This window comes from Symphalangus syndactylus, chromosome 10 (assembly GCF_028878055.3).
Source record: "Symphalangus syndactylus isolate Jambi chromosome 10, NHGRI_mSymSyn1-v2.1_pri, whole genome shotgun sequence".
NCBI classification, from domain to species: domain Eukaryota; kingdom Metazoa; phylum Chordata; class Mammalia; order Primates; family Hylobatidae; genus Symphalangus; species Symphalangus syndactylus.
The window spans coordinates 99284781-99309930 of NC_072432.2; the positions used below are offsets into that span (position 1 = coordinate 99284781).

The window sequence follows — 25150 nt, forward strand, 5'->3', positions numbered from 1 at the left end:
TGGGCATCTGTCTAAATTACCGTTTGCCCTATTTGGTAACACAAAAACACACCATTCTTTTTAACTGTACACTCATCTAACATGATTCGAGAAATTCATAACCAGGCACTCAAATATCCTTGTAGCCTAGGAAAGTGAGTAGGGTAGTAATTTTTGCTTTGTAGGGAGAACTACAAATTGATACCTTTTAATCTGACCATTTTTTAACGTTTAGCTCAATATTAACAGAGAAATGTAGTCAGTGTTTAGTAAAATAAATGTATTTTAAAAATGTTTTAGGAAGCTGCAGAATGGCGACTGAGTGCTTCTTGATAAGTTTGCAGTGTTAGTTCTATATAGGCTCCCTTCTGTGCTTCTGTTTTTGCAAAGATCTGTTTAAATTAAAAAGAAAAGTTTTAAAACAATAGGACATATGCTATTTATAAACTTTTTCAGTTTTAAGACATCATTAGCATTTCTGTAGTAGCAAAGAGTCCTACTTAAAAAGGTCTTTCAAATTTCACAATTTTTCCCGATTATACAATAATAAACACACATGGACAGAAAAACAATACCCAACATATTTCAAGCAATACTAATTCTAAACACCAGAAGTATCCAATTAAGACCCTGACATTGTATTAATATTAATACTTCCTTCAAGATCAAAACAAAAACCATTAGGTTAGAGAGAAATCTGGAGGCTAAGAGTTACCAAACTAAGTTTTCACTTTAAAGAATATTTTCTCCAAAAACATCATTGTGCTTTATCAGGTTCATAAAGAAAATCAGTACTGTAGTTTCTCTCTACTCTTCCTAGGATGTCATCACAGGTCATTGTTTCCTTAGTAAGACTTAACAACTGCTTTGCAGCATGCAAACAGTATTACCAGGATAGAAGCCAGTTCCACAAAACCACGTATATTCTGAGCATTAGAAGAGATGAAATTATACAATCTCCTCCCCTTCCCTTCCTGAAAATATCATCTCAACTCTCAGCATTTACAGATAAATGTATATAAGCCCATGGTTTTGAGAGGTGTGCAACTCCAAAATGACAATACAGCTAAGGCTTGATGATACACAAGCATCACACTCTCCACTTCTTGACACATGCCCATTTCCCCTGATGTGATATGCCCACACAAAGACAGGAAGCTGCTCTGGGGGACATGTGCTACTTAGTCCTCTACCCTGTTCTGTTGGTGGCTTGAACACCTCAGATGCAGCTCAGCCCTTCCAGTGCTTCAAAGAACAAAGAGGCTGCTCCCTGCACTGTCGGAACTTCTCTGGACTCCAGCTGCTAGCACCGCATCACTCAACCTACTTTACTGCACTCTACCCCCCTCCCTTGTCTGTTTCTATTGTCCAGGCTGAAGAAATATGGGGACAAATCATACTGATGTTTTCAAAACCACAGATGTCCCATATTCACAAATCTGTTTAGTTACCATTAATTATGACCCAATTCTGAATTTTTCCCAGCTCAATTACCACCACAAACAACCAATATGAAAAAAAAAACTTTACCTTGATTAAATTTATTCCCTCAGCAGCCTGATCCTTGGCCTCTTGAGCTGACTGGCCGTCTGGATGGAGCATGTGATACAGCTGGACCAAGTTGGTTGCATCATCGATTCTGAGAATGAAAGGGTTTAATGTTATCTAGGGGTTTTCTTCATTTGATTCACAGTCCTATTAAGGTGTGTGCCAACTTCAAACTAAATCACATTTCAGACTTTCCTCAGGCTGGGGGGATTGGGGAAGGACATTCAGTTTTACAGTTTCAAAAGCATTTTCAGGAAAATTGACTAATTTAGGCCTCACACCAACTCCGTGAGGCAGGTAGGACAGGAGTCACTGCAGGAAGTGTCCAATTTATGAAAGTGAATATATTCCAAATGTGGCTATATTCTTTTTGGAAAAAGAGCACCATTTCTCACAGAAACAACATTCCTAATGGTAGATAATTTCTAGGCCAGCTTACTTCACCAGCATGTAATAGTCTAATCCAACTCAGAGGACAGAAATACAGCTTCATCCCACATAAGCAGGAGGGTGGTGATCACAGGGATCTCAAAGTCACTTGCCTCTAAGTGACATTTGCTAACAGAGACAAATGCCTCGACAAGAGGCCCCCTAAGATTCCAAGGAAAGACTTTCAGGCCACCAGACTATTCACAGGAACGCATTAGTAAAATAGCATCCTAGTGAAGCAAATTTGAAATTATACACACACATCAGACAAAAAGGAAAATTGGGTTCTACATCAGCAATCTGTCTAACTTCAGCATCACACAACTACCTATGAAGAAGAACAAGAATTCAATTCTTCTGGTCTGTACTTCTCAGAAATGTATAAACAATTATTATCAACATTAAAACTTTCCCAGCAAAACCAAACAATCACTGTCTTCTCACACAGCTGACACTTTCCCACCGTTTGCCATCTCATCGCTGGAGGGCATATAAAAACGACACGCAAAATGCTTGTGCTTTTGAGGCTCTGCTATATACACTAAGTGAACTACTGGCTTCCAGTTGGGAATGGAGAGCTGAGGACACCCTAATTCAGTGCCTCCACAGCTAGCACTCTTCAGCCTTCCCTGCATTCCCCTTACCTGAGCTGGGGGATGAAGAGCAGAGTGACAGTGGGAGTAAGTACAGAATTCCTCAAGCCTTGGTAGCCTTAGAGAAATGCTCTGGGCTTATACGAGGCTCATCTACCCTAAAGGCCATCTCTTGGGAAAACAGAGCTGTTTGTATCATAAAGCTTTTTAGGGGAAAAAAAATAAAAAATGTTCATCATAAATCTATTGTGCTTGTTATAATCTAACAAAGTCCACTAAATGTAGCAACGAAATGTCTCCTCAATAAAAAATTAAGATTCCTTTTGGAACTTAGGCATGTGGCCTTATAAAGAGCTTAACTGGATTGCTACCTGTTGGTATGTTCAGGGCTTCATTAGGTTCATGCTTAAGTATAATGCCTGTGCCTCACAGAACAATTTAAATTTAGTTTAATACCCCACCCATACTTAAAGAGCAAATAAATTATATTTCAAAAAGATTTTAAAATAATATAAAAACCAACAGTGGGACCTGGGTCTGGAATAAATGTGTGCAGAATCCTAATTCTTGCCTGAGCTCCATTCAGTGAGGATATGCACCCTCTACTGTCCAGCCTGTGATTTGCAGTAAGCTCACTCCTGTTCAGAATGACCACAGGAGGGCCTTTACCTAGGAATAGCAGGAAAAGCTAAGTACTCAAACTTCCCTCCCAGTAAGCATGAATTGCTTCAGATGTAAAGCTTACATGTGATGAGTAATACTATATCATACATTAATATACCCTAATAACTTTAATTTTCAAACATTTCTGCGTTGCTCTAATTTTTTGTTAAGAACATACTGTTTTAATAATAAAACAATTTCAGAACGATTAAACTCAAGAAACTTTGTAAGTGGAAAATTCATTCATAGGAGATAATGCACATAAAGGCAAGTCACTTGAGCATCCCCATCACCACTAGCCCCCAATTATGGGGTATGAAGGTATATTTCTGCCCTCCGATTTTTATTAGACTACATATGCTGGTGAAATGGGCTGGCCTGGAAGTCCTCATCATTAGGAATGTTGTTTCTATGAGAAATGATGCCCTTTTTCCAAGTATGGGCTGTATTTTATTCTGAAAATAAGTTCTGTGGAACTTTCAGTTCCACATGCCTTACCTTTGTGTATATGGTTTGTATTACATGTTAGGATACTCTGAGAGTCAAAAACTAAGTCTGAAGGTGGCAATAATCTCAAAACTGTCTTGTAGTTCATACTTGAGTCCAGCAAGGGCTTTTTGTGGAAAGTTGACTTTCTTACTACAGCCATGCTGCTTCCTTGTCATTTTGGGCTTCCTAAATCAACTGATAGAAAGATGCTCAAAAACTATTTTCTCTTCAGTTTTATCACAAGTTGTATTATTATTTCCAGCTAGAAGCCTGGGAGCACACCAGCTTGATGCTAAAATACAACAGATATTTTTTGTTTCACGCTACTCTGAAAAGAAGCTAACTTTTTTCATGCCTTAAAAATCTTGCAAAAGCAAGGGACATCAAAAGTATTTTCATAAGTTAAAGGATGGTGTTTACTGAAAAGCCCTAGAAATAGTTCTACCAGAAAATAACCACAGAGCTTATTTCTACTTCTTTACATTTCCTATTTAATCCCCCTTTCAGTATCTGGCAAGTTCACCAACCCAGGAGCATTGGTGAGCTCAGAATAAGTTAATATTGAGGGTTTACAGTACAGACCCAAAGCCACTTACTCTTTCAAGACAAAGTAAGTGGCCTACTTACACTGTTTATATAAAAGCAAAAACTAGGAGAACTAGGTTATACTAAAAGAACAAATCCATAAACTGAGGTAAGCAAGCACTAGACAGTACACTGTTATCACTGGAAAAATACCATAGCTTAAATACAGATGAACTGTTAGAGCAATAAGAATGATTCTGTCACTTACTAAGCTCATACTTACAAATCTCTCTGAATCTGGTCAATCAGCAAACCATCAATCTTTTTATTATTTACAAAATACCACACCATTCCACCAAAGTATCTTGTTGAACGTAAAAGGTCATATTTTCCACATTTATCTATATCTTCATAGGTCTTGTGATGAACCTATCCACATAAAATGCAACTCTTCAGAAACATGAAAATAAAAAGAAGTATGCAGCATTATTCAACGTACACTGATTAGCATGAGTGCTGCCCAAGCAAGTAAAACCAGGTCTACTTAGAGTTGCCTCTATATCATTAACCAATTGGTATGATTTAAACCATTCCTAATACAACCCACCTTAGGTGGGAAGGAGGATTCTATTAAGAAAGAATTTTGGCCAGGCACAGTGGCTCATGCCTGTAATCCCAACACTTTGGGAGGCTGAGGTGGGAGGACTGCTTGAGCAGTCCTCATCTCTAGGAAATTTTTTTAAAAAATTAGCTGGGCATGGTAGGCCACAGAATAAGACCCTGTCTTTAAAAAAATAAAAAGAGAAGAATTTGTCTAAATGACAGCAAGTCTGTGCCTTCTGCACTGTAGAAGTATGTGGCAGCCTGGAGCAAGATACCAAACATTTATAGCCATAGTAAGTACTTTTTGGCAGGCCAACTACAATTTATTAAGCACCGATTATGCATATAGAGACCACTGGAAATAATGTAGCACCCACTTCTTGGTCACTATGGGAGAAAAGAAATCAAGAATATTTTTTCACTACTCTCCCTTTCCCCTACCCCTCCCCCCATCAACTACCCTATTCTACCAGCTAGCCCATTCCATCTTATTAACTCAAAGTCCTTCAGTCCTCCTTCCAGATTGATCTTCCTAAATGAAGGTTCTGATGGGGGCATTCCTCTGTTCAAAAGGCTTTCAAAGGTCTGCTGACTGAATTCCAGATTCCTCAGCCTAGCATCTGAGGTCAGACCTATGATGTGGCTGCATCCACCTTCCTAGCTTAATCTTTAATCACTCCGCTACATATACATGACATATACAAGCAAACCAGATCACTGTCCGTTTCTCAAGCCTCCTTTTTTCCTGCCTGTTACTTATACTGTTTTCTCTACCTGAAACACCTCACCCAGCTCCACCTGCCACAACATTTCCTGCACTTCTAGAATCCTCCTTAACACCCCTATGAAGGCTTTCTTCAAAGAATTTGTAATCTTCTCTTAGTGTCTAGCATTTTAGGCCTGAGGAGATAATTATTCGTATACTTACTAGCACCTTCCCCCACAGCCATATCCGGGCTGCTGGCTTTGGCACAGCATACTCTATCCTAGTTCGTGGCATCACCTATCCTACCCAAGATAATACCTTACACATAGTAGGTACTAATGAATACTTACTGAGCTGTAAGACAAACACACTGTACTTTGGCAAAATTTTAGTAAATAATTTGATTCCTATATGGTAAACTGAAAAGAGAATAGGCTTTGTCATCAAACTTGGGTCCTAACCCTACCACTTAGTAGTTATGTAACTTTCAGCAAGCTACTTAACTCTACAAGCTTAAATTCCCTCATCTTTAATCAAGGGTTTTGTCATTATAAAATATATATCTGGCACACATCTGTACTTGATTTTCAGGTATTTCTCTTCCCTTTCCCCTGTGTCAAAATTTACAATCAAATTCGTTGAGCTGGATTAAAAATCTTACTCATAACCATACTTAAGCCTATATTTTAGAAACTAAAATATACTCACCTTGATATACTCAGTAGAATCTGGCTCAAACTGGGCAAAGCAGAGATTGAGGACATCAACATGCCTGTCCTGGCTATACATAGTCTAAAACCACACAGCAGAGTTAGCATCACATGAGAACACTGAAGTTCAGCACCTGTCCTGATGCCATGACAGGCCTACCCACCCACATACTGGCCACTCTGTGCTCCTCAAGAAGCATAAAGAAATAACACAGGCTTTGTAATTGTCACACCTAGATTCAAATTCCAGCTAAGCCAATTATGAGAGAACCCTAGTACAACCCATCTTAGGTGGTAAGGAGGATTCTATTAAGAAAGAAGTCGGCCAGGCGTGGTGGCTCACGCCTGTAATCCCAGGACTTTGGGAGTTGGATTGCGGTGGCGGGGGGGATCACGAGGTCAGGAGTTCGAGACCAGCCTGGCCAACATGGTGAAACCCCGTCTCTACTAAAAATACAAAAATTAGCCGGGAGTGGTGGCAGGCGCCTGTAATCCCAGCTACTTAGGAGGCTGAGGCAGGAGAATCGCTTGAAACCAGAAGGTGGAGGTTGCAGTGAGCTGAGATCCCGCCACTGCACTCCAGCCTGGGCAAAAGGAGCGAAACTCCATCTCAAAAAAAAAAAAAAAAAAAAGTCAAGTTATCATTAGAAATGTTTATCTGGATCAAGGCACAAAGCCAACTGGTTCTACAAATAAATCATCACCACTGGCTCTAAAACATAAAACCTAAGTCACCTTACCCTAAGATTTTCTTCCTTGAAAATTATTGGTGTCAAAATTTTACGACCTTCTTTTGGGAAATAAACTTGTATCATTCGGTCCCGTTCTTCCCAAGAGGCTTTGCGTAGTGTGCCACTTGGTTCTCTGACGACAATAAAACGCTCCTAAAATAGAAAAACATAATCAAGGATGCGTTTGTGAGGATGTATTTTTAGTTCCTGTGTCCCACTAAGGCCATTATAAGAATAATTTGCAATCAACAATATAAAATGCAATCATGCATATGAGATCAATGATAATTTTAAACCTCAAAGACTTGGCAAGGTTTGATATTTCGTTCACTAATCACTGCTGTGCATCTGACAATCAGAAATCTAAAATGAAAGTATTCAGTAAGTACCAACTATGGTGCTAACGTGAGTTTGATACGAAAAAAGCTGAGATTCATCTATATCCATTTTAGAGGAAAGAAGTGCTGTGACCTTTCCAAACTTTCATTTCTCTATCCCAAAGTCTCATCGAAACAGATTTTACTACTTTATGATCTATGTTTAAAGTCCTTGGGATAAAAGAAACAAACCCAAGAATGGGGAGTCTTACTTCTACATTTCTATGATTTCTCATATTGGCATTAGACATAAACATGTCTGAGAGGCTGTCTGGTCCACCTGTCTCTGGTCACTTCGATCTTCCAACTGCCAAGTCCCAGGCCATGGGATCACTTCCTCCTCTAAATTCTACCTACTTTTTATACCATTCAACTGGAAATTTACCCCGGACAAGATTTTTGGCATCCCTCAGATATTGTTATATAACTGGAAAAGGGCAGGAAATGTGGATTATAATTTTTTGCCACACTGGGAGTGGCAAGCATGGAGCTTTACACATTGCTGATAATTGATACACACCTGATTAATGTATAAATTAACCAAAGGGTACTGACTCTCAGCTTTTCAGAGGTGTAGGAGTCTCTAAATGTGTTCTCAAGATAACATAATTAAAACTTCCAACAACACTGTCAATCAAAAAAAAAAAGCACACGCCAACATAATACAATTTTTCCTCAGAAGGATTTTTGTAATTTGAGAAACCTGAATTCCAAGTTCCTTTCTCCCTTTCAAGTTATAAAATGCTTCCCAACCAGCTTTCATTGCACTGCAAACATATATTAAAGCATCACAAAACAAAAACTGTAATTAAAATTGAAACTCTGTGACTCATGTTCATTATGTCAAATATACAGATGGCTGGTGTTGAACACAGCTCAAATCGTTTTCTAACCATAATCATGTATAATAAAAGATTAATATGGAGTGAATCTTCTCCCAAACTCAGCATTCTATAGTGTTCTAATGTATTTTGTGGGCTGAATTGTAAACTATTCTCTTTTTATTCTTTACTTGCAAAGGCTCAAATACAAAACTTAAATATTTCTAAAATGCCAGAGTGTTCTTTTAAATTTGCAATCAAGTAAAGAGGAGCCAGAGAATAACAATCACAACAGAAGAAGTGGTGATGCCTGAAAATTATCTGAGAAACATCTGTCATTCTTACTGAAAATTCTGGAAAGCGAAAATCCTTTATGATGTCTGAGTTTCTTGGCATCATCAAGGAATTTATAAGACAGAAACATTCTATCTTCTCAAAAAGCTTCAGCTAAAGAAATCCGTCTAACTTAGGCAAAAAGAGTCTCCTGCTTCCATTGCCTTATAGATTTTTGTCCATTTGTGGTTTGGGATGGGTTTCTGTCTGTATCTGTGTACCCCTTGTTCTGCCTCAACACATCTGGAATCTGGAAAATACTGTGCCTATTATCTGCCGAGAAATGGTAACATCATGATGTGGGGCTGGTCTGCATTTCTCATCCCTCTTATAGTATATCTTCCAGAAAGATCTCACCCAGTCAGAGGAAATCTGGTTTGGATGCATCAGAGGCAGCCAGGTCACATCATCTCTCAAGCCCTTCTCCACATGGTATTTCAAAGAAAGATCATTTTGCAATTAGACATATACTCACCCGGTGTGGTATGCCATATGATATATCAGTAAACACATATTTGGTTGTTTCTGTTCCTTCCAAAATCTTATCTTCAGCTAACACATCATTTATTGGTACTCGCTCTTCCAGAACTGGTGGCATTTTTAATCGTACTTTAGCTGCCTCAACTGCCTGTCTTGTAGCCTAATGAAAGAAAATATTTATTAAGGAAAGCCACAAGGTTACATAATATAAGGATCACCTGACAAAAGCAGATACTAATAAAAAATGCAAAAACCTGCAAAGAAAAGAAGGTGTAGCCACAAATCAGTGAGTAAAAAGCCAAACCTGGACTTGTGAGCCCTGGCCTTCGCCTCTGCGATGTGGCTGAGACCACCAGCTATAGGCTCAACCATTATCAAAACCACAAAGGCATGCTCTGAGACAAAGCCTGGCTACAAAAGCTGCTTGAAACAGAATAAAAGAATGCAGTTTTGGGGTGCTTACCATGTGCCAGATATTTTTTAAATAGTCTAAATGTATTTGGCTCATTTAATGGCCTCAATTACCTTATAAGTTAGGTACAATTGTTATCATCTCCATTTTACAGAAGAAAAAACAGGCACACAGATGTTAAGTAAATTGCTAGGAAATTGCAACACTGGTATTTGAACCTAGACAACCCAACTTCAAAGCCCATTCTCTTAACCACTGACTACACTGCTTCATGCCATACTGTTAAAAGCAGTTACCTCTAGGAGGTGAAAAGGGGGACTTTTACTCTTCATGTAATCTACTACTGGAGAGAGATATATATATATTGCTGACTATAAATTACATTTGATCAGAAAGATGAGTATTAATGCTTTACGTATTCATACGTCAAAGCGTTTTCCACGCAGCACTCAGTACCTATGATATTGAGGAGGACACTGGTGCCTGGAAAACATGCTGTTTCCACGCAGGATCTCACAATCTCCCCAAAGCTTCAGCCCCAAGGCAGATCACAGTAGATGTTTCTCCAGGAAGGAAGCTGGAGCAGGCAGAAAAAAGGAAGGGTGCTCAGGCTGGCTTGAGAGGAGAGAGGATACTCTCTGAACACCCAGACCTGATCCATATGCCCTAGTCTGCTCAATTCCAGCCATGCTCCCTGCCCCTCTCTGGCTGCCTACTCACATTTCTTTTCTCAGTTCTACGCCTGGTACTACCTTTCACTAGTGCCTATGGAAGAATAGCTATAAGCATCTGGAGGGGCCTCTAGAAATGTTGTTTAACTCCTTAAAGAAAGGTATTCTAACAATATTCCTGCATTCACGTACCTCTTCCAACTGTGCCTGAGTCATTAGCTTATAGGTTGGTGGCTTCAGTTCTTGTATAGCTGGCTTAAAAGTCTTCTGCAAGTTCAAGCCTGTCATTTTCGTGAGTAAGCTTTGAACTTCCTCATCCATAAATGTAGGTTTCTTGGTCTCTGGGCTACCACATTCTGCTAAAATGGACTTTAGTAAATAAGAAGCTGACAAAAACGACAAGCCAACAAGACCTCTAAATAGAAAAGTAAGTAAACAATAAAAAGCATTAGCACAATGTCTACCTTGGCACTGCAAAATGCTAATACCTATGAGATGCATTCATTCATTTCTTCATTTAAGATTTACTGAGCATTCATTATGATGAGGAGATAGACTCGGTCTCTGCCAAAAGGACAGACTACTAGAGGAAGTAACAGTAATAAAGTAATTAATGTAATAACTGTAATGGTTGCTGCCACTTACAGAGTTGTCTCCTATATGGCAGGTATAACACACATTTTCAGGAATGCTTATAACCACTCACAAAATAGGTACTGATAAACCCAATTTTATAAATGAGGATGCTGAAGCCTATCCAAAGACAACTAGCTATTAAGTGATACAGTCAAAATTTAAACCAAGGTTTGTCTGGTTCTGGATCCTAGATGGTTTCCAATTTATCATAGCGCTCCTCAGTATAAGTGGGAGATGTGGGGAAGACATAATGTGAGAGGTATGGTATACAGGAGAGGTATGGGGCTTGGGTGATTGCAGAGGAAGAAACTAAGCATAGCCTGGACTAGGGATGGGCATGACAGGGTCAAAGAAAGCGTCCCAAGAGCCTCATCACGGCAGAGAAAAAAGGGAGGGAAAGTCTAGGCTAAGAGATTGCAGCTAGGAAAGAGGCTTGGTTCACTGGACATGATACTGAAGAGGCCGTGTGGTATCATGGAAGAACCTTTGACATAAGTGGAGAATCAAATCTTAGCTCTGCCTCATGCAGTTTGCCTGTTGCTTTGCCTAACTTCTACTTCCATTTCCATTAGCAAAAATGAAAGAAAAAGCCATTTGTTCCTAGTCACCTCTTCCTCTCCCAGTCCTATAAATGTTGGTATCCCTACAGATTCTGAACGATGTCCTTTTCTCCCTTCTCAGATTCTTACTCGATGATTTCTCCTATCCTGCCATGACTTCGATTACCTTTATATGCCAGAAACTCTAAAATCTGAATCTCCAGCCAAGATCACTTTCCATCCAATTACTCAACCTCTCTCATGTACTTGAATACTGCCAAGTCAGAACCCATCAACTTTCCCTTGTCTCAAACCTGCATTTACTGTTCCCTATCTCAGCACCATCCAGTAGGTCATACAGGCCAGAAATCTTACAGCCATTCCTAAATTCTCCCTGATCCTCCAGATCTAGCCAATAGCAGTAGTAATAACAACAACAGTAATCAAATAGCTGTAGTAATAACAGTTATTATAAAAGCTACCATTTATTAGCTATTTACTACATGCCAATACTGACTGAGCTAAGTACTTTACACATTCAGCCCATTTAATACTCACAACAACCCATGAGGTAAACACTAAGATTATTCCAATTTTACAAAAAAAAAAAAAAAAAAAAAAAAAAAAAAAAAAAAACCACTGGCAGAGAACATACTGATTGTTTGCCTTCATAAATCTCATTTTAATCCTCCATTTCCCACTGCCACTACTCTAGTCAAGGCCATCCTCATCTCTTGCATCAGCCTCCCTTTCTCCATTCTGGCCCCACTACAGATCATTCTCCACAGAGCAACCAGAGTAATCTCTTTAAAATGTAATCAAGATTACTCCAAAGCTTACAATTCACGAATGGCTTCCAACCTCATTTAGAAAAAAAGTTAAGGTGGTCTGCTTACTTACACTATGTCTCTCACTAAGTGATGTGCTCTATGAAGACCAGACCTTGTCTTATACTCATCTCTGGCACCCAGGGTTCCTCAGGGTATCCAGCACACAGCAAGTGCTCAGCACTACTCTCTCCTCAGTCTCACCCATTCCTTCAGCTTTAGTTACCATTTTTACTCCGATGTTCCTCACTTTATATCTAACTCCATACCGAAGAGTTGACTCTCAAGGTCACCTCAAATTCAATGTGTCCCAAATAGGTTTAATTCCGCCTCCTTTCCCATCTCCTGATCTCATCTACTCCTGCACTACCCCCGCCCCCAAAATAACGGTTCCAACAATTAATCTTCTCCATCTTGGGGTAAATGGGACAACCCTCTATTCCAGTCAAAAACTTAAGAAACAATCTTAATTTGTCCCTTTAAACTCATATCCAAAGCCTTAATCAAGCCTTATCAATCCTACCTCCAAAATGGGCTCCCAAATATCTGTGCTCAGTCTCATTTCTGGACATCTGCTACTGTGCTCTATGCTTGAGAAGCTTCTTGCTTTCTTCTTAGCATGGCTAACCAGATCTCAGATTTGGTGATATTTGCCAGGAACCCTTCCCTGACCTTCCAACCTAGTTTGAGTGCCTCTCCTGTGTGCGTCCCCTATCACAACTCGGGTCACACTGCACTGCCAATTCCCCATGGACATGAGTTCCCACAGGGAAAGGTCTGTGTCAGTCTTAGTTTGCCATATCCCACAGAGCTTAGAACAGTGCTCTGCAAGGAGCTCAGGCACTGTAGCTGAGTGAGTGAACGAATGAACAGATATGCAGGTGATGACAAACTCTACAGGTACAGAAGGAAGACAGCTGAATCCGAGGAAGCGCTAGGATACGTGTCGCAGGGGCTACCGCGTGGTTTTCGCCTGCCAGAAACAGGATCTACGTCTCCCAGAAGAACACACCAGCGAAAGTCCGGAAGGTCACTTACCGGCCTCGGAGCTGAACCGGCGGTGTGGCAGCCCCATCTCGAAAGAGCAAGGTAGCGGTTGGAGCAGGCCACCGTGCCAGAGCTGGATTCGAGCCCGGAAACACATCCGTTCCACGCCCGGAGAACTCCTCAAGAGGCTCCACAACAACACAGTTGTTCTGAGAGGCGCCATGATTATCAAAGGCCACTTGCGCCGGAAGTGGCTGGGAGGGATTTCCCGAGTCACGCCCAGTTCCTGCAGCACTCTGGGAAATGTAGTCCAGTTAAAGGCGGAAAGGGCCGGAAGTCTTCCGGGCCCTTACAGACTGTTTCTTCTAAACTGCTTATTCACAAGTAGACGGTGTTTATGTCCTTCCCAATGCATAAAGTTAAAACTTACAGCTTTTTCCCTATATGCTCTTTTTCCTACCCGTTTCCATCGTTCTAAATAACAAATTTCCGGCCAGGCGCCGTGGCTCATGCCTGTAATCCCAGCAGTTTGGGAGGCCAAGGCGGGCGGATCACCTGAGGTCAGGAGTTCGACATCAGCCTGGCCAACATGGTGAGACCCCGTCTCTACTAAAAATACAAAAATTAGCCAGGCATGGTGGCAGGCGCCTGTACCAGGAGAATCACTTGAACCCAGGAGGCAAAGGTTGCAGTGAGCCAAGATCATGCCATTGCACTGCAGCCTGAGCAACAAAGCAAGACTCCATCTCAAATAAACAAACAAACACTCTAGCCTGGGTGACAGAGTCAGACTCTGTCTCAAATAAATACATAATTTATGTATTCTACTTCCTGCCCAAACCTTCTCTCTCATCCTCAGGTTTAAATCCAACTACTTTTTAAATTTCTCCATCCACATTGCTCACACGCACCCTAAATCTAACTCCTGATTCCAAGCCCTGATTACCACCACCACCACTGCCACTGCCAATTCATACACCTGATTCTCTGTCTCAACACTTATTCCTTTCCTTTATAGCCCATTTTATAATCTGTTATTTTGCTCTTTATCTCCTTATTTCTTTTTCTCACCCCATGAAGACAGTGACTCTGCATATTTTATTGCAATATCACCTAGCCTAGTACATCTACGTGCACAGCAAACTTTTGTTGAATAAATGAATGATTAAATGATTCTTTATATTTTTTCCAACTATCCAGGATGTGCAGGTCTTATCCTTCTCTAGACTATAGATTGGTGCCTGTGCTAAGCACTTATCCCAAGGCCTGGCAAAACAGGGTGTTAGTAAACTCTTGTTTGAATTAGCTGGATGAATAGACTCACCTTCCAGCCTCACTTATTTTCCCCCAACTTAGCATTAATATTAACAGTGCTATTTATGAACTCATTCCCTATTTGGGAGGGGAAGGGAGAGCACTAGGCTTGGTGCCTATTTAGGCAAGTCTGCTGCCCTGCACTTCCCAATGCTTACACCTACATGATAGCAGGTGTCAGAGACTGGTGGTAGGATGAATGCAGGTGTCTCCCAGCCCATGCCTTTTCTCTGAAAATGAACCCTCTACTTTCTTCCCATAGCTGAGAAAGCAGGCCTCAGTGGCTATGTTTTTCCTGTAAACATCCTCCTGGACACAGCTGATTGGACACTTAGTGCAGGATGAATGAATCCATTGGCTACTGTATTAGCATTAGTTTCCTGTGGCTGCTATAACAAACTACCACAAATATTATGGTTTAAAATAACAAAAATGTATTCTTTCACAATTCTGCATGAGAAATCTGAAATCAGTATTACTGGGCTGAAATCAAGGGAGCTCTGCTCCCTTTAGAGTCTATCTCTAGAGAAGAATCTGCCCCTTGTCTCTTCCAGTTTCTGATGACTGTAAACATTCCTTTGCCTGTGGCTGCATCATTTCAATCTCTGCCTCCATCTTCACATCAGCTTCTCTTCTTCTATTTGTGCCAAATCTTCCTCTGTTTTCTTCTTATAAGGATGTATGTGATTGCATAATCACTGACCCACCCTGATAATCCAAGATAATCCCCATTCTAAAATCTTTAACTTAATCACATCTGCAAAGACCATGTTTCCATATAAGGTAACATCCACAAGTTCCATGGCTTAGAGTGCAGTTATACTTGGGAGGAAGTAGCGGAACATTCTTCAGCCTACCCCAGATGACCAGGCACCAAGCAGATTTTTTCTCAATAACTCAAACTATGAGACACAGAATAGTTGATGGTGGAAGCTTGAAGTGAATAACTAAGTATTTAGGGTTTGGGCTGAAGCAGCCTTTTTCAGCAATGTGCTCACTGATGAGTGAGCAGGGAAAAGCCACTCTTAGAGAGAGGCAGGAAAATGGAGCAGATCCTCAGAAGCAGAGATGGGAGAATATATATGGAGAGAGATGGAGAAAGGTGCTGTCTTGGCCAGAGAGCTTCCCACTTTCCTTTCAATTACCTCTTTTACTTGGGGTACAGTGAGTTTTACTGACATGGAGTAACGAAGATTCCTGGTTTAAGCTATAACCTCGGGCAGATGCCCACATCTTTCAGAGCCTCAGTACCTCACCTGCAAAATGGGCATAATGACAATACTTATCTTGCAGACATTGAGAATAAAGTACTTTCAGGATCTGATGTCTGGTGTTTCATAAGGATGGTGTAAGAAGGTTGTGTGGTGGCAAGTCAATTACTTTCTTTTTTTCTTTTCCTTTTTTTTTTTCTTTTGAGACAGGGTCTTTCTTACTTTGTCACCATGGTTGGAGTGCAGTAGCATGATCTCAGCTCACTGCAACCTCTGCCTCCTGGGCTCAAGCAATCCTCCCACCTTAGCCTCCCAAGTAGCTAGGACAACAGGTGCACACCACCATGCCCAGCTAATTTTTGTGTTGTCCAAGCTGGTCTTGAACTCCTGGGCTCAAGTGATCTGCCCGCCTCAGCCTCAGCCTACCAAAGTGCTGGAATTGCAGGCACAAGCCATGGCACTCAGTTACGTTCTGAAGATGGTATTCAGAAGTACTCTGACTGCAAGAAACAAATCTTTCCCGAGTAAAACTGAAATGGGAGTAATTGGAAGGATACTGAATATCTCACAGAATTCAAGAAAAAGCTCAACAGCCAAGCCTCAGGAAGGACTTGAAAGATGGCAGCTCCAAGAACCCCAGAGGCAGGAACTCAAGAGATCTCTCCAGCAGGTTGCGGTCCTAATGGCTTGGTTCCAACTCCCTGCCTTCCATCCAATCTAAGTTCCTGGTGAGAGAGGTTGATTGGCCTAGGTGGGGTTCTGTTCACCACTGGGGGTTGGGGAGGGTTGGCCCTCTGACTGACAGTCCCAAGGCTATCTGGCTGCAGCTACTGTTAGGATTCATTAGGTCATATCTTCACCAGGTCTGTGGAGCAAGCATGGTTTTCTATTATTTGTAAAACAAAAGTACAGTGATGCCCCAGTGGAGAGTGCCTTATCCCACTCTCAGTGATTTAACGGGGTCTGGACTTTTGTTTTTTAAAAGATACATTTTATCCTGAGCTTTTAGAAGTCAAGATGGGGTTTGGGGATAAAAGTCAGGGAGAGGAATGGCGAGAGGAAGAACAGAGCCCAAGGAAGAATGGTGACAGTCCGGACAACGCAAGAACCCCTGCGGTCTCCAGCAACCACACTCACGTGACTTCTATAAGTCTTCAATTCCCTATTCTTGAGGCCTCCTGAAAGGTCCACATCCACCCCACTTTTGTCTTCACCCAGAGTTTTTATTCTTCTGCCCCCTATTCAAAGTCCAAACCTCTTACATGTTCCTACAGAGACAGAAATTCCATGGCCGAAATTCCCCTTTGTGTGCTGAGAAGGGACTGGTAGCAAGGAAAAAAGCAAAGATCCAGTAATGAGAAGGGACAAGTGATGTTGTGGATCCCTGAGGAAGCTTCGGGGATGAAGATTCTAAGTGGAGGCATTGGTAGTAGATGCGAAGGAGCCTTTGCACCAGGAGGCCAGGAGTTAAGGATGGGTTAGAGTGGATACATTTTGGGGAGAGAATGAGAGAGCCTTCCTGCCTCTCTGTCCCTCTTTTTCTGAGCACTGGAAAGCAAAATCATCGGTCAAGAAGAGGTACGGTTGTATTGGGAGCTACAGGAATGAGCAGTTTGAAGTATCTGCTGGGGCTGGGCACATGGCTGGGATGCAGCCCGCTGAGCAGTGGGACAGTCAGTAGCAGTGCAGAAGAGGAGATAATTCCAGAGAAAGAGGGAAACATTAGAAGACATTCCTGGAAGCCTGTGTGAAGGTGTGCCTGAGCAAAAAAACCTTGAACAATCGTAGGAATGGTTGAAGATGTGATGGCCCAAGCCCCTTCCCTCTCACTCAGAGTGCACTGTCTTCTCATCAGCCCTGTTGGTCTTCTTGGCAAATTGGTGAGGCAGAGGGGGCAGGCACTGATATTCCCACCTTTTATATGCATAAACTGAGGCTCTGAAGTTACGGGTCTTGCGCGTGACCACCCAATTTATTCCATGCAGTGACAAGGCTGAGCTCTGAGGTACCTGGCAGCTCTTATGGTGGAAAAGCTCTGTTCCACATGTGCTCTATGGGGTGAAGAAAAACATCGACACTTCCAGAAATTACATAGACTGACTTCTGAGCCAGAATATGGCCCAAAAGAGAGAAGGAGGGAGACTGTCCTCCACCATAAGACAGTGGGTGTGGATGAGTCAGTTCCTCTAACCCTGGAGTTATCAGTTTATCTCCAATTTTCCATGTGACACTCTGTCCTTTTTCTTCTGATAGCATCCACTGAACTACAATTCTGCACCAAACTGAACACCTGAAACAGAAAATGATTGCCAGGGGCCAAGGCTACATCAGTCTGTGATGACAGACAGACCCTCTGTCCTATAGCACAGGGACATAAATGTCAAAGGCACTGAGGCTGGCTGCTACTTGCCACCCCAGCTGCCCCCACAGGGACTTGGGCCCAGAGCAGTGGCCCCATGACACAGCGATTGTGGATATGTATTGTAATAAATGGCACTTGGCTCCCCTGCTCCCAAGATCTGGCTGCTGTCAGGTTAGGTGTGGAACATTTTGTCTAAAGGACATGCTGGCCTGGGTTGAAAGTAATTCCCATCAGCTCAGAACTGGGTGGCCTGTCACTAGGTTATTTTTCAATTTGATCTGGACTCAGGAAGTCCCTCGGACTGAGAACTGGTATTTTCAAAAGTTAGTAAGCCGGTCGGAAATTTCTTTCACGGGAAAATGTGATGTATCTGATTGCCCTGACTTGCATGCAGCCCCCCCAGATCAGGGGCCTGGGCATAATTTCACTTGAGACTTAGGACTTCAGTGTTTGAAGATTCCTGTGGCCTGGGCTGGGAGAGGCTGGCAAAAGCATGTAGTGGTGGCTGTTTGCACGAAGCCAGAGCCAGAAAGGGAAAATGTATGTTCTTAGGACTAAGTGTGTGCCTGTGTGTATGTGCAACCACATATGTGTGTGCTCAGCTGTATGTGTCATGCAAGTGTGTATGTGCATAGGTGTGTGTGTTCAGGGGATACATGTGGATGCATTTGTGTATGTGTGTGGCCATTTTTGTATGCATGCAAATGTGTGTATTCAAATATGTTCATGTGTGTATGTGTACCCAGGTGTGTGCAGGTACATTTGTATACATGTGGTTGAGCATATGCGTGTGTGTGTGTGTGTGTGGCCTTACATGGGTGTTCAGGTGGAAATACATGTGTTCACATGTGTATATTGGCTTGGGAATGGGATACATTTAATGGTAGGAGCACAGGCTTTGGAATCAGACAGACATGGGTTCAAATACTAGCTCCGCAACTTATTAGCTATATGAGTCCATTTTACTCACCACCTGCTAGTTCCTCCTCTTTAAGATGGAATGATAACAACTTCCACATAGGACTGGGGTGAGGGTGAACAGACAGGAAGCAGATGGTGCTCTGGCACACAGTCAGTGGCCATCAAGTGGTAAATAGTATTATCACTATTACTATCATCATCATCTTCATCATTCTCATTCTCATCCTCATCATCATCATTCCTGTTCCATCTCATCTTATTCCTTATGAATGCTCAGTGGCATTCATTCTCCTCTTTTAGAAACTGTCCAGGGATGCAAATGTTCCAGGTTGAAATGAACTGACTTGACCTAGCAGTCCATAGAAATGAGTAATCAAACGAAGTCCCCTCACCCCTTGAGACTTTTGCTACTTCAGCAAATCACATTTTCCCTGTCAGCTGAATTGTACCAGTAAACATCCTTGCTCAGTGAGTTTCCTTCTCTGCTGGTAATTCTTGTAGGGATGAAACTAATCAAACATTTGTTGACCACCTTCTGCACACTCAGACCTGAGGCAAACCCTGTGGAAAATACGGAAAGAGAATACAGATATCCCTAACCTCAACAATTTCCCAGTGGAGTTTTGTTTTTTAAAATAAATAGGTTTATATTTTTATATAAATAAATAAATAGGTTTATTCAGGTATAATTGGCATACAACAAACTTCACATGCTGAAAGCATATAATTTGATAAGTTTTGACATATGTGTCTGCCATATAACCATAACCACAGTCAAGATAATGAAAATATCCATCACCCCAAAAGCTTCCTCGTACTCCTTGGTAGGTAATCCCTTCCTCCTGCTCTTCCCAAATAACTCTCTCCCCTGGAAGCCACTGTTTTCTTTCACTGTGGATAGTTTGTATTTTCTAGAATTTCATATAAAAGGCACCACAAGTTTATATTCTCTTTTGTCTGGCTTTTTTCACCTAACATAATTATTTTAAGATTCACTCATGGAGCCATGTGTATCAATGGTTTGTTCCTTTCCTTTCTACTGCTGAGTAGTATCTATCGTGGTTTACGGACCACAACTTGTTATCCTTTCATCTGTTGAGGGACTTTTGGGTTTCTGCCAGTCTTTGGTTATGACAAATAAAGCTCCTATGAACACTTATGTACACGTCTTTGCATATATGTTTTCATTTCTCCTGGGTAAATATCTGGGAATGAATGGTTGACTGTGTTTAACTTTTTAAGAAACTCCCACATTTTTCTAAAGTAATTGTACCAATTTACATCTCCATCAACATATTATATGAGAGTATTGTTTCCTCAGCATCTTCATCAACACTTAAAATAGTCACTCTTCTTAATGTTAGCCTTCTAATAAATGTGTTATGGTATCGCACTGTGGTTTTTAATTTCATTGGTCTAACGACTGTTGATGTTGAGCATCTTTTCATGTGCTAATTTTCCATTCATACGTCGATTCATCTAGTCAAATCTTTTGCCTACTTTAGAAATCTAGTTGTTTGGTTTTTTATTTTTTAATTTCATGAATTCTTAAATATCAGAATATATATATATGTATATTCTGGATACAAGTCCAATATTAAAATATATTTTCAAACATTTTTCTCCCATTTGGTGGCTTACCTTTGTATTTTCTTAACAATATCTTTTAAAGGTAAGTTTTTTATTTTGATGAAGTCCAATTTATCAACATGTTCTTTTAAGCATCATCCTTTGTTTAACCTAAAGTCACAAAGAGTGTTTCCTATGTTTTTTTTCTAGAGGTTTCTAGAACCTTCATAGTTCATAGTTTCATATTTTACATTTAGATCCATGGTTCATTGTGAGTAGATTATATCAGATATTTTACATGTTGTCTGTGAACAAAGACAACTTTAATTCTTCTTTTTCAATCTGGAAAGATTTTCTTCTTTTTCTTTTTTTGGGAGGGCTGGTGCAGGACCTGGTTACACTGACTAGAACCTCCAGGAGAATGTTAAATAGCAGTGATGAGAGCAAACATCCTTGTCTTGTTCCTGATCTTAGAGGAAGCGCATTTCATTTTTACATTAAGTATGTTTTCTGTGGGTTTTTCAATCTGTAGGTTTTTGTCCTTTGTCAGATTGCAGAAATTCCCTTTTACTTCTAGTTTGTTGAGAGTTTTGTTTTTTTAATCAGGAATGATGTTGGATTTTATCAAATGCCTTTTCAGTATCTTTTGAGATAAGCATGGGGTGTTACTTTTATCCTTTGTGGGGTTTCTGTATGTTAATCCAACTATATTCCTGGGATAACCCCACTTAATAAAGACATATAATACTTTTTTATATATTATTGGATTAATTTGATAAAATATTTTTAGAATTTTTACTCTATATTCATAAAAGATATTAGTCTGCAGTTATCTTTTCTTGTACTGTTTTTGTCTGGTTTTGGTATTGGAGTAATATTAGCCACAGGATACATCAGAAAGTCTTTCATCCTCTTTAATTTTGGGGAACAGTTGTGTAGAATTAATATTATTTATTTCTTAAATATTTGGTAGAATTCACCACTGAAGCCATTTAGGTCTAAAGTTTTGTTTGTGGGAAGGCTTTTCACTATCATCTTATTATTTGTTTTTTATTTGCCCAAACTCTTATTGCTTTATTTTTCCTCTTTTTCTGCTTTCTTCCAAATTAGTTGAATTTTTTATAATTCTATTTTATATCCTTTATTGTGTTACCATATTTTCATTCTAGAGGTTGTTTTAGGATTTCTAGTAAGTATCTCTAACACAGTCTGCTTTCATGTGATAGCGTAACACTTCACAGGTAAGAACTTACAACAGTATACTTCTGTTTTTTTCCCTCCTAGACTTTATTCTATTTATCACAGATTTTACTTTTATATATATTATAAAGCCTATAATGCAGTTACTATTCTTGTTTAAACAATTATCTTTTTATTATATCCTGTTTAAAAATCCAATATTTTTATTTTAATATATTCTTTTAGAGAAGACTTAGATTTACAGAAAAATTGAACAAAAAGTACAGAGAGTTCCCATATGCAACCTTTTCCCCCAACAGATACACACAGTTTCCCCTATTATTAACATCTTGCATTAGTGTGGTGCATTTTTTAGCATTCATAAACCAATATTAGTACAATATTTTAAGCCAATGTCCATAGTTTGCATTAGTATTCACTCTTTGTGTTATACAGTTCTAGAGCTTTGATAAATGCATGATGTTAAATATCTACCACTGAAGTATCATTCAGAATAGTTCCACTGCCCAAAAATCCCCCGTGCTTCACCTCTTCATCCTGTTTTTCCTCCCCTTCAACCTCTCGCAACCACTGATCTTATCACTGTCTCTAAAGTTTTGCTTTTTCCAGAATGTCCTACAGTTGAAATAACATAGTAGGTAGCCTTTTCAGACTGTCCTTTTTCACTTAGTAAATATGCATTTAAGGTTTCTCCATATTTTTTGTGACTAGATAGTTCATTTTTTAAATTGCTGAATCACATTCCATTATCTAGATGTATCACAGTTTGTTCATTCACCTACTAAAAAAATCTTGGTTGCTATAGATGAAAATCTATAGTTTTCATCAAATTTGGAAAACTTTTGTCCACGATTTCTTCAAGTATTTTGTGTTCACTTTCCCATCTCCTGATGTCCTTTGGGGACTCAATTACATATATATTAGGCTACCTGAAGTTGTCCCACAGCTTACTGATGCTCTTTCCATTTTGTCAAAAAATTATTTTCTCTATGCATGTTTCATTCTGAACCATTTCTATTTGTGTGGTTTCAAATTCATTAATCTTTTCTTCTTCTGCGTCTATGCATGTTTCATTCTGAATGGTTTCTATTGCTGTGGTTTCAAATTCATTAATCTTTTCTTCTTCCATGTCTCATCATATTAATCCCACCCAGTGTGTTTTTATCTCAGAGGCTGTAGTGTCCATCTCTAGAAGTTTTTATTTAGGCCTTTTTTGTAAGTTCTATGTTTATGCTTAACTTTTAAAAGAGATGGAATACAGTGATAATCACTTTTCATGTCCTTCTCTGCTAATTCTATGTGTGTGTCAGTTCTGGGTTAGTTTACCTTAACTAATTCTCATGAAGCATTATGTTTTTCTGCCTCTATATGCCTGTTAATCTTTGTTTGGATGTCACACATTGTGAATTTTACTTTGTTGGCTGCTGCATTTTTTGGTATTCTTATAGCTATTCTTGTCCAGAGTGTAGTTAGCAAATTGGAAACATTTGCTCTTTTTGGAATATCCTTTACAATTTGTTGAATGAGTCTGGAGTAGTGCTCCATCTAGAGCTATTTATTTCCCATTGCAGAGGCAAGACCTTTACAAAGATTCTACCCAATGCCCCATAATTTAGGAGTCGTTCCATTCTTGTTGGTGGAACCAGGCTCTACTTTCAGCACTCTGGGTGTGTGTTCTGTCCACTGTTCCTAATCCTCCTGGACGTCTTCCCTGACCCACAGCTTTCCGACAGTTTCTTCATACACATGCTCTGATCAGTACTCTGCTGAGTAATTGATGAGGACCCTTTGCAGATCCTGAGTTCTCTCTGTGTGTAGCTCTCTGTCTCTTTGGTACTCTGATTAGCAAACCCTTGCCACCATGGTCTCCCTGAGCACTCAGTGTTATCTCCTGAGTGCAGGGAGTTTTCTAGGCTCTGCCTGGATTCCCCTCTCTGTGCCGTCCCCTGGAAAGTCCCTCAAGGCAGTAAGTTGTGAAAATGGTAGGGATCCTCTTTGTATATCCTCTCTTTCAGGAATCACTGACCTTCATTTCAAGCCACTGCCCAGTATCTGAAAAACCAGTTTTATATATTTTGCCTGTTTTGTTTCCTTATTTCAGGTAAGTCTGGTCCCTGTTCCTCTATCTTGGCTGGAAGTGGAAGTCCTCCTCAATGAAGTTGGCAGGACAAAAACACCTCAATGATACCATTAGGGAGTAATTTAAGATTGCAGGCCATGCATTTTCTAGACCTAGAATTTTCAAAGGATATTTTTCTTCTGGTTTAAAAACTATAGTTGATGAGGACACACAAAGTAATACAAATCATGAAGCAATTATAAAAAGCATGAAATTCCAGGAAATTGGAACTGCCACTGAATGTCTAGGATGGAGGGTCTCCATGGCAGAGGATTTCCTAATGAATGGTTGGGGTGAGCTAAAGGACGAGGCGGGTTGCAGAGAGGTGAGTAGCAAGACTAAGGTAGGTTCCCCTGTTACATGCTGTCATAGTATCCTAGCCCTGCATTTATGGTGCTTATGAAGAGTTTAGTTAAATAATTGTTAGTTTACTTGGTTATTATCTATTTTACCTTCCTGGCTAAAGGCTAAAGGCTAAAGGGAGGCAGAGATTGCAGTGAGCCAAGATCATGCCACTGCACTCCAGCCTGGGTGACACAGCAAGACTCCGTCTCAAAAAAAAAAAAAAAATACTGCATCGAATAAATGAATAAATAAATAATGATGAGTAGAATTAGCAGAGCAGGGCCCAGGCCTCCAGGCAAGGATGAGAAGAACCAGCCCTTCTAAGAACTGGAAAGCAGCAATGATGATGACCTGGGGGGCGGACAGAGCCCACAGTTCACCCTTGTGTGTGCTCAGTACTTAGTAGCTGCTCACAATTGTGCAAGTTAGCAGAATGTTCTGGTTGTCCACTGCACTGTAACCAACTCTCCAAAACTTGGCAGCATTTATTTTGCTCATAAATCTGAAATTTGGGTAGGGCTTGGTGGGGACAGCTCATCTCTGCCCTCTCTTGTACCAGCTGGAGTAACTCAAAGGCTGTGCCTGTGATCATCCAAAGGCTCATTTGTCACATGTCTGCCAGTTGATGCTGGCTGTCAGCTGAGATCTCAGTGGGGGCTGCCAGGCAGAATATCTACACGTGGCTTCTCTGTGTGGCCTGCACTTCTTCACATCCTGGTGGCTGGATTCCAAGAGTCAGCATCTTAGGAGACAGAGAGCCAGTCCAAAGCCATATCACCTGTTCTAACCTCGTCTTGGAAATCACACAGCATCAGTCCCATCTCACTTTATTCAGTAGACACAAGTTGCTAAGCCTGGCCAATATTCAAGTAGAGATGAATTAGACTCCACTTTTTGAAGAGACAAGTGTGAAAGAGCATGTGGGCATGTTTCTAGACCGCCCTGCAGAGTTCCTGTGGAGCGCTGCCGCATGCTGGGCCTGTGTACTGTGAGGAGGCCGCAGCCCAGCTGAGGGGAGGCGATGTTGACATAGGAGTGGGTAATGATGGG

General features: G+C 40.6%; 1 protein-coding gene across 3 annotated transcripts; it reads right to left on the reverse strand.

Moving 5' to 3' along the window:
- Positions 1-238: 238 nt before the first annotated feature.
- Positions 239-13315, reverse strand: MRPS22 (mitochondrial ribosomal protein S22). 3 transcript variants are annotated; one of them, XM_055295255.2, is made up of 8 exons: positions 13111-13315; positions 10263-10429; positions 8983-9147; positions 6986-7129; positions 6244-6327; positions 4510-4655; positions 1510-1618; positions 239-371 (listed from the first exon to the last, which is right to left on the reverse strand). In XM_055295255.2, the coding sequence occupies exons 1-8, from the start codon at positions 13280-13282 to the stop codon at positions 276-278; spliced, it is 1083 nt and encodes a 360-aa protein (XP_055151230.1). In that variant the 5' UTR covers positions 13283-13315; the 3' UTR covers positions 239-275. The 3 variants fall into 3 exon arrangements, with proteins under 3 accessions (XP_055151230.1, XP_055151231.1, XP_055151232.1); XM_055295256.2 differs by having other exon boundaries at positions 10263-10426; positions 13111-13313; XM_055295257.2 differs by lacking the exon at positions 13111-13315 and adding an exon at positions 12596-12908.
- Between the last annotated feature and the right edge of the window lie 11835 nt (positions 13316-25150).